General features: G+C 38.9%; 2 protein-coding genes across 2 annotated transcripts in view; one reads left to right on the plus strand and one right to left on the minus strand.

Moving 5' to 3' along the window:
- Positions 1–2,613: 2,613 nt before the first annotated feature.
- rhol (rhodopsin, like) lies at positions 2,614–3,997 on the plus strand. The gene has a single exon (XM_016233062.1). It carries the CDS (start codon positions 2,685–2,687, stop codon positions 3,747–3,749), a length of 1,065 nt encoding a protein of 354 aa, XP_016088548.1. The 5' UTR covers positions 2,614–2,684; the 3' UTR covers positions 3,750–3,997.
- Positions 3,998–6,446: 2,449 nt separating this feature from the next.
- The window catches only part of LOC107553826 (membrane-associated guanylate kinase, WW and PDZ domain-containing protein 1-like), a 94,752-nt gene continuing 89,370 nt past the window's right edge, over positions 6,447–11,828 (minus strand). The window contains exons 23-24 of the mRNA XM_016236167.1: positions 10,874–11,012; positions 6,447–8,278 (exon numbers count right to left, since the gene is read on the minus strand). Coding sequence (XP_016091653.1) covers positions 7,128–8,278; positions 10,874–11,012 — 1,290 coding nt within the window. The 3' untranslated portion in view covers positions 6,447–7,127. The remainder of the gene's footprint in view (positions 8,279–10,873; positions 11,013–11,828) is intronic.

Consider the following 11,828-nt stretch of genomic DNA (forward strand, 5'->3'; position numbering starts at 1 on the left):
CAACACTGCTCTTTGGGAGATGGAAAATATTGTAGAAAATATTGTAGTCTGACAACACTCAAACTGACCTGAAAGCCAAATGTTATGTCTGGCAGAAACCAAATACAGGCTGACACCAAAGTACCAGTATGGCCATCAAGTGTGACAGAATCATATTCTGGGATTACATTTTAGCGGGAAGAAGTGGAAAGCTGTCTTACATGAAAAAGAACATAAATGGTGTCATACACAAGCAAACATTTCTCAGGAATCAGATTCAGTCGGCAAAATATCTACATTAATGGCAATAGAATGCATTAATAGTAATCCAGAGCACATTATGAAGTCCAGACTTTAAAGTGTATGGTATGGGGAATCAAAAATGTATGTTTTTCATTCTGAACAGACGAATTTATAATAATAAAAAAAAAAAAGTAATTAAAATCGGAAGTACCAGGAACAAATGCTGGATGGATGGTGCACACTTAAATGCACTGTATCCAAAAAAAAAAAGCCCTGAGAAAAAACTCCTTCTTTGGTTAGAGGCAACCCAGTACGTGTCAAAGGAACAGACTGTTACCATCAGTTAGCACAAAAAGCTTTTGATCCTGGTGTATTAATAACAGAATAATATACAGTCCTGTAAGTTTTATCCAGAGACCCAACACTAAAGGACCCAGAGAGAGATAAGAGTGCTGTTTTAGACACACAGGAAGCTCTGCTTTCTGTATCACAGGCACAGATAATTTAATACACTATACTGGAATAAAACAATTCAACTCCCCAGGCCAGATCTCTCGTCAAAACCAAGAAGCCCTAAACACTATTTAGCAGCCAGTCCTCCAAAAGCTCCTGGAGAGTGAAGGATTGATGTTTGAGGAAATACTGCATTCATTTCAAAGAAATGTGCAAGTTCAGCTTTAAAATAAAGCGCGATGGTGCACACTTCAGTACTGCAGTTTTAGTGTACCTGCATTTGGAATATAAGAGTATAAATTCTCATCAAGAACTAGATATAAAATTGTAGACTTAAACTTAAACTTAACTAAATAGAAATGGATTAAAATGGATAAAACATGAGTACTAAGTAAAGCATATGAAATTATAATGAATTAAATCTAAGCCAACAAAACAAAAATGTAATATTATAATGAGACCTTCTTTGAAATCATAATAAAGTGTTGAATTATACAATTTACAGTTTATAACAATTAGGCTTATACAGTTAACAATTGTGACAATGCTAAATAAATGATATAATGATAGAGTTCATGTCAACTTTACAGACTGGTGGGTTGAAGGGTTTCTTCACACTCTTGCAGGGTTGTGTGTCAGCAGTAGAGGACGTGTCTACATTGTGCCAAAGGAGGATGTCTGTAGGCCCCCTTTGTTTTCCATTGAAACAGCTCATTACACCAAATATAACATAGCTGTAGTCTGTAAAACTCCCCTGTTTTGATCATACATCACATTTCTGGTGCTATAAGTAGCATAAATTGACAAGACAGAAATCCGTAGGCAATTATAAGTCATTATAATCAATATTTAGCATGATGATTTCAACGTAAAGTTGACCTAACTAGCCTAATTGATGGGACTGCTGTTGTAGAGGAACTGCCATACATGATATTCACCACAAGATGGCGCGTGGGAAGTTATTGACAAGAAATGCATGGGCTCATGCTGTCTCCTGACGTTTAAGCTTTTTTTCAGTCTCATCTCTTCATTTCTGTTGACGTGACATCATGTTTTCCCTGTCTCTTCATGGAAAAGATATTAACCCATTTAAAAAATATAAGTATATTTCGAATTTCTTTTTGAGAAAAATATTGAATTACAGCCTTCCTCTCCAGGGCTGAATACCAAATAGAACCTACTACAGTTATTTTGTTGAAATCAACAAATAAAACATCAGACACTACATCATAGTTGTCTAAATGTGATTCCTAAGAAAGGTAAAGAATTAAAAAATGCTATAGCAATATGCAGTTTCCTTAAATAACTGCAGATATGTTAAATGCAATCTTGAAAAGTAGAAAACTGTAAAATAATAATAAATAAAAAAAAATGACAAAGGAAAAGTTCTCTCTTACTATATCAAGTTTCAGGGTTCTACAATTTTTTTTTTATTAGTGTTTTGAATTTAAGTGGTTAAATTAAGTGGATGGTTTAAGGCTAGGGTCAAACTCTAATTGTTAGATATAAAACAGAAATCTAATTTAAAAGCTGATTAACACTGGTGAACTGGTGAAGCAGGACCACAAACAGAACATTTAAAAAAAGACTTTCCCTTATATAAACATATACATTTGAAGTCTTTTTATTTTTTAAGTTCATTTGTCTACTCGTACACTCTTTAGTTGTCTTTGAGATCATTATAAATAGATGTTTTAAAGATGAAAAGTACTAAATAAGGAGACAGCGTGAGATGTGTCGTTGGAGAAACCAGAATACACTGCTCTCTGCATCAACTGATCAGTTTAACCCAATTGATGTAGACAGATTCAATCCACATAACCTGATCACACCATGAGTGTGTATGTGCAGGACAGAGATTATGATAAGCATTGGCTGAACCACAATTCTGCTGACCAGTCAAATATGCTAATCTATAATCTGCCCTTTAAAGGCACCCAAGCGGAGTGTGCTCAATTTCCCAGACCAAACAAACCTACAGTGAGGGGTGAAGAAACAAACCGATCATCATGAATGGCACAGAGGGACCAGACTTTTACGTTCCGATGTCCAATGTGACTGGTGAGGTGCGCAGCCCTTATGAATACCCGCAATTCTACCTGGCCTCACCGATGGCATTTTACTGCGTCGCTGCATACATGTTCTTCCTCATCATGACCTGCATTCCCATCAACGGCCTCACATTGTATGTGACCATTGAAAACAAGAAGCTTCGAACCCCCCTGAACTACATCCTTCTGAACCTAGCTGTGGCCGATCTCTTTATGGTGTTTGGTGGATTCACGACTACCTTCTACACCTCCTTACATGGATATTTCGTCCTAGGACGTGCCGGCTGCAATCTGGAGGGCCTCTTTGCTACTCTCGGTGGTGAGATTGCGCTCTGGTCACTGGTTGTCTTGGCTGTTGAGAGGTGGGTGGTCGTCTGCAAGCCCTTCACCAAATTTCGCTTCACGCAACTCCACGCCACCTTGGGTGTCGCTTTTAGTTGGATAATGGCCTGTTCGTGTGCCATACCGCCTCTAATCGGATGGTCCCGCTACATCCCTGAGGGCCTGCAGTGTTCATGTGGAGTGGACTATTACACGTTGAATCCGGAGACTGAGAACGAGTCTTTTGTCATCTACATGTTCGTCGTGCATTTCTCAATTCCTCTCACCATCATTTCTTTCTGTTACGGCCGTCTGCTTTGCACTGTCAAGGTCGCAGCTGCCCAGCAGCAAGAATCGGAGACTACCCAGAGGGCTGAGCGAGAAGTTACTCGAATGGTAATCCTCATGCTCATCGCTTTCCTAATATGCTGGGTCCCCTATGCCAGCGTCGCCTGGTATATCTTCACCCACCAGGGGAGTCAATTCAGTCCCATTTTTATGACCATCCCGGCATTTTTCGCCAAGAGCTCAGCGCTCTATAATCCGCTCATTTATGTCTTCATGAATAAGCAGTTCCGTCACTCCATGATGTTAATACTGTGCTGTGGAAAAGATCCTTTCCAGGATGAGGAGGAAGGAACTTCCACCTCGAAGTCCAAGACAGATATCTCATCTGTCCCCAGCTCTGAATCTTCTGCCTGAGGGTCATGCTCTAGGCTATTTGCAGAACATACAGCTCAGCTGCCTGCAACCTATGAAAGCTATATCCCTGTAAGGACATATGGAAAATTCTGGCATGGCAGATAGAGTTGTATACTAATATTTCAGTGGACAGACATTTCAGTACAGCTCAGACTGTGGATGGGAATACATAATTATCTGTATGAGCAATTATTATTATTATTAGCATTATGGTGACACTTTCTATGAAGCCCATTTTTATGAGACATTGTAAAGGTATTCTTAAGGCATTGTAATAAATGCATAATGTTTTATAAAAAAAACGTATAATATGTTGTTTCATCTCATATATAATCATAACAACAATTATAATGATATGGATGCATTGTGTTCATTGTGTGTTATAAATCATCATAATCTTAAAAAGTTATAACCACAAACAAGTAGCTATTATAATGCATTAAAACTGTTGTTATGATTACTCATGAGATGATACAACATATAATTTTTTTTAAAAATACATTATGCATTCATTATAATGCCTTAAGAATACTCTTATAATGTTTTATAAATACAGGCTTCATTGAAAGTGTTACCATTATGAGTATAATTATTATACAAGAACAGCACTTTTCTACTACTGTACTGCTACTTCCAACTCAGTGTCAATTTAGTCTGCAAGAGGTTCAAATCCTGATTTTATAAATTATATTCATACTTCGGATTCTATATATATTTGGGGACAGATTTGATTTAAAGTTTTTAAGAAAAAAATTCTTCATCAAAAATTGCTCAAAAGTGACAGTAAGGATTTTTACAATGTTAGAAAAGAATGCTATTTCAAATAAACATTCTATCCATCAAAGAATCCTCAAAAAATATATCACGGTTTCTACAAAAAATACTAAGCAGCGCGACTGTTTTAACATTGATAATAATAAGAATGTTTCTTGATCTGCAAATCATCATTAGAATGATTTCTGAAGGATTGTGTGCCAATGAAGACTGGAGTAATGGCTGCTGAAAATTCAGCTTTGCCATCACACAAATAAATCACATTTTAAAATAAAATATATTAAAACTGTATAATTGTGTAATTTAGTATAATGTAGTTTCATGAATTTGAGCAGAATAAATAAAACTGCTACATAGCACCAATATATTAAGTATAAGTAACATTATAGCTGAACATTGATTGTTGCAACAATTTATTCTCAGTGTTACCTTATACCAGCTGCAAAAGAATGTGTGCTAAATAGGACTGAGATCAATAAAAGTGTTAAATTAATCAAAGAACCACTTTTTTATTAAATGTAAAGGGCAATGTAGGTTTTATACTTAATATTATTTACTGCACTTTATCTGCTGAAATCTAGACTTCAAATTTGAACAGTTCATTACAAAACTATGAAAAATGTCTGTTTCCTGCAATCCTCAAGACAAACACAATGACACTGTCTGACAAATGCAACTACAATCAAATGCACTGTCTGTCATGTGAGCAAGGAAAATTAAACATTTAAAGTCTAATCAATGTGTCCTTGATTTGTATTGCCGTTTTAAGGTTTTTGCGCCATGCTCTCTGGAAACAAATGCCTGTGAAACTCTGTAAAAATGACCTTGAGGTAACTAAGCAACCCAGAAACCTCCTACCCTCCCCCTGCTGTACAGCAGAATACAAATTCAAACCTGCATAAACAGAAGAGAAGTTCACAAATACTAGCCTAGAGAGACAGACAGATAGACAGACAGACAGATAGACAGACAAGACAGATAGACAGACACTGTATTGCACGGCACAATGTTCTTTGTTTAGAAATGGATGTGGGGAAGTCAGCATACTTTTGCACGCTATGAAAGCAATGTGTCTGTAGCTTACGTCACTCCAATCCTTTTTTCATTCTCCAAAATGTAGGCCTTCTATTCATGGATGCAGCAGTGGGACTAAAATGAGGTCAAAATAACAGTCATTCACACCAGGTAGCTCAACTAACACTGTGTCATTCCAGGAATGAATCAACTACTTTATCTTTTGCCAGATATTAGACAGCTTTCAGTCGCACATTGTTTTTCTGGACAGTCACCTTTTCGCGTGTTCTACCTTTTAAATATTTTGCTATGGACCAAATTGTACAAGCATTAACTAAATAGTTTTAACCCCTAGATTTTGTTGTACAAACATAGAATTAGCTTAAATTTGAATAAAACAAATTTACATACATAAATATAAAGGCCAAGTAATGTTTATTTTCATGTTGTTGTGAAAACTGAGGACATACTAATTCCTTATGATCCCTTACCACTCTATCCCTACTACGGCTGTAGAGAACAAAGTTCTCCTGACGCACTTCACTTTTTATGCATTCAAATCATTCTCTTTAAGCCAGAGAGAAAGGCTCAGTCTCTTATTCAGCTGATGACCTGAGAGAAGGAGTTCTCACTGGATTTTTAAAAAGCTGTCGACTCCGTGGGTAGTGTATTGAATCTCTTTTCCTTCACCTTTTGAACTGCCAAGAAGATAAAGAAGTCTTTGTTCTCTCCTCCTCTTTATTTTCCAGACATGTTGGCAAAGTGTTAGAGAAGAACCTATAGTGCAGTTAAACACAGTCTCTACCTCCCACATGCATTCATCTTGAATAATTATCGCAGTCCAAGTTATCCTCTGCTTGACCCGCTAACTAGCCTATTTCCTTTTTTGTGGAAAGCTTGAGAATCATAAGAAAGACCATCAAAATGTGTATATATATACTGTTTTTATTTTTTGAACATTATCATCATAGTTTGTATTTCATTATCCCTTCATTCTTTTAAAATGATCACCTCTGAATGTACACACTGCAAACTGTCAAAAATATACAAACGAATGCAGGCTTGTGCTATACTCTGGTCAAATGTCTAAAAAACAGTGGCACTGGGGAAGAGAAAGAAAATAAAAGAGAGAAAAGACATTGAAAGTGTAAAGACATGCACAGTATATGTCTGAGCACCACGTTGACTGAGCTGCTCGGTGCATGAGAGGGCTCTCTCTGTAACAGAAGTTTTCATAATCAGACAGTAGTCCAAAAGGCTGTCCTTTGTAAAACAAAACGAAAGAAAAACAAAAAAGAAAACACCAAGAATGGTACTGTTAGGCACATAATCGTTTTCTTTATACATAGTTGTCAAACTCTGTAGAACTGCTAGCAGATTTATAAAAAGGGTCATAAAAGAAACCAAAATGACACTTCGATGGAAAGAAACAAACTCATTCTTCTGCTGTTGAGAGTTGTAAAGAGGTTCAACCATGAGAAAACACCAGATTTAAAATCAATAATTTAGTATTCAGGTTCTGCGCAGTCCTTGGATGAAGGCTTGTGTGGACAGTGGGTTCTGGTAATGGTGTCCTTCCTAGCCGACCTATCAGATGCTGAGGTCTTTGGGGCTGTCTTTGTAGGCCTTCCTCCTCGGCTCAGGTACATTGTTGTTAGCTCTACTGTAATTGGATCTGAGCGTGCTATAATACTCACTCAGCTGAGATCCGACCTCCTCTTCATCCTCATCGCGGTAACCTCTGATGGGAGACAGGTCTCGACCTAGACTCCTCGTCCGGTACGAGTTTGAAACCGGAGACTCGTCTCGACGGTATCCATCCTGTCTGCCCCCACTTCTCACTGGGGAGCGGCCCCTTAATAACGAGTTGTAGTTCTGAAAGGCTGAATCCGAGTCGGGAATCCGAACATGGGGAAGAGTGTCGATGCGAGAAGTCCCGCGGAAAAGGGTTGAGTCGCGATAGGCTCGGTCCATAGGGGAAAGATCGTCAAGGTAGCTGGGCGGCTCTCTTGGAAGGGTGTCTTCCAGATCGAGCTGGTCCAGGGATGTCGCCAAATGTGGAATGCTCTCGGATCGGGATGGAGGTTTCGGAGGAGGAGGTTCTTTTAAGGTCACATCCAGCCCCCTGTCCAACTCACCGTAGTAGGGTTTATTTGAGGAAGCTGTAGGATGCCTGGAGGGAGACTGGTATCTAGATCGTTGAGGGGAATGGTAGGGGGATCTACGGCGGTAAGGAGAACTGCGGCGATAACCTGATCGGTGGGGTGAACGCTGAGGTGATCTGTGTCTGCGAGGAGAAGAGTGGCGATGATGGCGTCTGTCCATGGTGTTCTCGGCGCTCCGAGCTCTGCGCCTCTCTGGGGAGCGGTGCCTCCGGTGGTGATGGTGGTTCTGGTTGTGAGTGTGGTGGTGGTGGTGTGAGTCATCCGTGCTGGACCTCTTCTTGTCGCCCTTCCTCTTGTGAGGCTTTGAGGCTCCACTGTCCTTGCTGTGCCCTTTGCTCCTGTTCTTCTTTTCAGGGGACCGGTGTCTGTGGTTGTTGTGGCGGTGGTTTGACCGGTGGCCGTGCTCCCGTTGACCCGACTCCCGTGCCCTCCTGTCGTCATTTTGTGATGATTTGTGAAGGTCTGGTGGATAGCTGGACTCCGATGGTGGGTGGGGCCGACTTTCGGGAGGAGCTGTGTTCACTTCCGAAACAGTTTGTGCACCGGCGCCGATGCCGTTGCCGTCGTTGATGCCGTCTGTAAGATAGGAGTAATTATGGGTGAACTCAGTTGTCACATACTGCCTGAACATGTATCATGTTTGTAATGGATTGTGAATGTGTCTTTATTATTATTATATTTTCAAAGCTCTAATTGGTTAAGCTGTTACCATGACTAGACGGCCTTCCCCTCATTAAATACGTTTACATGCACTTAAAAAGTCTGGTTTCAGTCAGACTAAAACAACAGTCAAGACTGGAATCCACTACATGACTTTTGTCCAGATTTTTTTTCAGGCTGGAGGAGTCGAAGCTTGTTGACGAACGTCAAAACCAATCTGCTGATTTTTTTCAGATTCACAGAAAAGTGAATGATTGGCAGAATTGGCATTACGCTTCGAAAGGCAGAGGTGATGTGTGACCTTTTTTTTAGTATTTCAAATATTTGCCATATACTTAGACAAATGATGACTGGAGTTTGACTGTGCAAAAATCTGTTGTAACTGTGCATGTTAACGTACTTATTGATTCTGTTCCTAAACTAAGCAACCATTAAGAACAGTTTTAGTGCTGATGCAAATAATGAACTCATGCAACTGATGAGTTTAAAATGCTGTTTCAAATGTTTAAATATCCAAACATAATGGACTGGTTTGAGATAGGCATGTCTATATGATTAGAAAAATGGATGTAACAAACCTGAGGCAAAACTTGCAGGCAAACCTTTCTGTTCCCACGACTCTTATCTGAGACCAAAACTAACATTCTACATTGTAGAAGCACTTTTGAGCTACATATTTTCTTTTTTTAATGAGAGAAACCTAACATGCTGAAGATAGACAAGGATCCAAAGAGTCAAAGAAGTTTCACCTGTACCAGTTAATGGCTTTGGTTGGTGGCAAACGACAACGAAAAAAAAAGAAAAGAAACGCATGACAAAAAAATAAACAACACCCACTTAAAAAAAATTGCATTCACTGATGAGGTTTAACAATTCATCTTTGGGGATGTCGGCAAACTTTAAATGCAAGAATGAACCCACTCATTCAGGTCACAATGTCAGGAATGGCCACAGGACTGGCAATGCATTCTTTGTAAATGAACTTGCAAGAGACAGTACAGTTGAGTGGAAGCCACAGCACAGAAAACTGCCAGATATGTGATGAGACGGAACACAGGATCTACAAACCGTGGTCTGATTTTGGTAGAAAGCAGGCTCTCCTGTCTTTTCAGATCTCATACAAGCAGCGACTTGGGGAGCAACCATCGCTAGGGGTGGAGGGAAGAGCCCAGAACAACAGAAAAGGATAGATAAAAAAAGAAGAGAGAGAAGCAGAGTATTTAGATCCCTTAAACAACAGTCGTGAGAGAGTTATGCTCTTTTGCAATGGAAACAGTGTTTATTTTATCAATTAGTCAAAGATAGAGATTGTCCATAAAACGCCTCCACCCTTGAGTGAAAAACCAACAGTAACAGAGAGCTGGAACCAAACGCGCACACACACACACACACACACGTGTGCACACATCCTCACCCAGCAGCAAATCAACCCAAGGACAGTGAGATGTGGATGCCGGAACAAGCTTATGTGCACAAACACACACACCATATGAAGCAGTTTACATTGCAAACAGAAAGAAAAACAAAAGTGGTGAGACGTGGAAGAGAAAAATGAGAAAAACAAGTACAAAATGGTATAAAAATATACAACCTCACAGAGATATCATGTTGGTGCAGGAAAGGACACATTATATCACATTCTGAACTTGACAAAATACATGAATGAGCATCTTTAAACGGTCAAGAACGAAAACAAAAGCATCAAAAATAACTGCTGCAAATTAGTACATGAATTTTCCATAAATATTATGGAAATTGACAAGAAAAAAAAACACATTTAGATATTCACTGACATCATGCGGCACTGACATTATGTTCAATAAGTGAGTTGCTTTCTGTCTGTAAATGAAAGGATGTAACGTCCGATGACAATCCATTGAATACAAAAAAAATCGATAATGGAATGTGCAGTTTAAGAAAAAAACATCTGCAAAGTTCGCAAAGAAGCAGTTGACATGTACAACATGCAAAAAGATCCGTGAATATGTAGAATACAGTATTGTGAGTGTTTACCGAAATGGCTAATGATACCAGAATGCGTTGTAGTCATGAAGTCTCCTTAAAGACCCTTCTCAGTAGCTTACATTCACCTTCAATAAATATCATAAATATGTTACAACTCACTGACATGGTCATGCCACCTCAGTGGAGGGCATGACAGAGTTTATCATATTTTTTTTTCCCTCTGAAAAACAATAAACGTATATCCAGTTTTAGAAACGTTAATATTTCTGCTTCCTCGCTTTGTGTTTTTTTTTTATTCTTGTGAAGTATTATGAAAAGCATGTGCCACAACCACCACCCAAAAGCCACATGTCCCATAGTCCCTAGGCTAGCCCAGTGCACAGAGGGGGCAACAGCAGCAAGTGGAAGGCCCATCACCCAGGAGGAAGTCAGAGGAGAGGGCCAGTGTGCAGAAAAGAAGAGGTGGTGGTGTTGCCGACCCCTGTGGGGGAACTCCTCAAGGGGTGAAGACAGGGGAGAAGGGGATGTTCTCGTAGATTGACCCACCATATTCTGGCACAGAGCCGTCCCCCCTCCTTAGGACCAGGTGGACTTTTCGGCCACCGTTTTTGATCAGTTCAATGGCACGGGCGTGCTTCATGCCCTTGGTGCTCTCCCCATTGATTTCCAGGATCTCATCTCCAACCTAGAGAAAGAGAGAGAGAGAGAGAGAGAGAGAGAGAGAGAGAGAGAGCATAAAAATAAGGCAGTGGAACCTATATTTAGCAGTGACATCCAGTAAACACCGTCATGCACAGAGAAAGCTAAAGATGAAGAAGAAGGTAGAATTTCCTTTGTTCTATTTTCTTTTCTGCCTCTGGTTATCTGTCAGAGCTTATTGTCAAGGGAATACCCATTTCCACAAAAATGGGTCTTTGGCTGACAACTCGCTGCACTTCACAGAGTCCCTGCACTACTATCCTCTCATCTAACTTGCAGAGCTTAGCATGGAGGCTCTGCATTTCATTTGTTAGCATTGATGCTAACAGACAGCTAATTTCTCTAATCTTATTTAATTAAAAACCTACAGTTTAAGAACACTTAAGATAACTATGGTGATACTCTGATTATAGAATTTGTTGTGGGTCGTTCTGACGGAGGACAGCAGGAACAATGTTGAAAGCAAATAATAAAATGCAACTAACTGTTTAATCATGCATAGTCAGGAGAGCAAATTATCAAAATTGTAATTACTGAATTAACAAATAAAGAATTTTAATAAACAACTAATTTTGGGGCATCCATTTAGGTGATATAATGAATATAATAGCCAGATCACTCAGGATAATATAATATAATGTAATATAATATAATATATGTTGCATTTATAAAAAAAATTAATCATTTAAAACAATATCATATTAAAATATATTTAAATTTAATAAATATTAAATATTTTAATTAAATATAATCATTTAATTTAATATTTAATTTAATATAAATTAAAAAAAATCCCTATTAA

The sequence above is a fragment of the Sinocyclocheilus grahami genome, unplaced genomic scaffold, assembly GCF_001515645.1.
Source record: "Sinocyclocheilus grahami isolate Dianchi unplaced genomic scaffold, SAMN03320097.WGS_v1.1 scaffold2.1, whole genome shotgun sequence".
In the NCBI taxonomy this organism is placed as follows: Eukaryota; Metazoa; Chordata; class Actinopteri; order Cypriniformes; family Cyprinidae; genus Sinocyclocheilus; species Sinocyclocheilus grahami.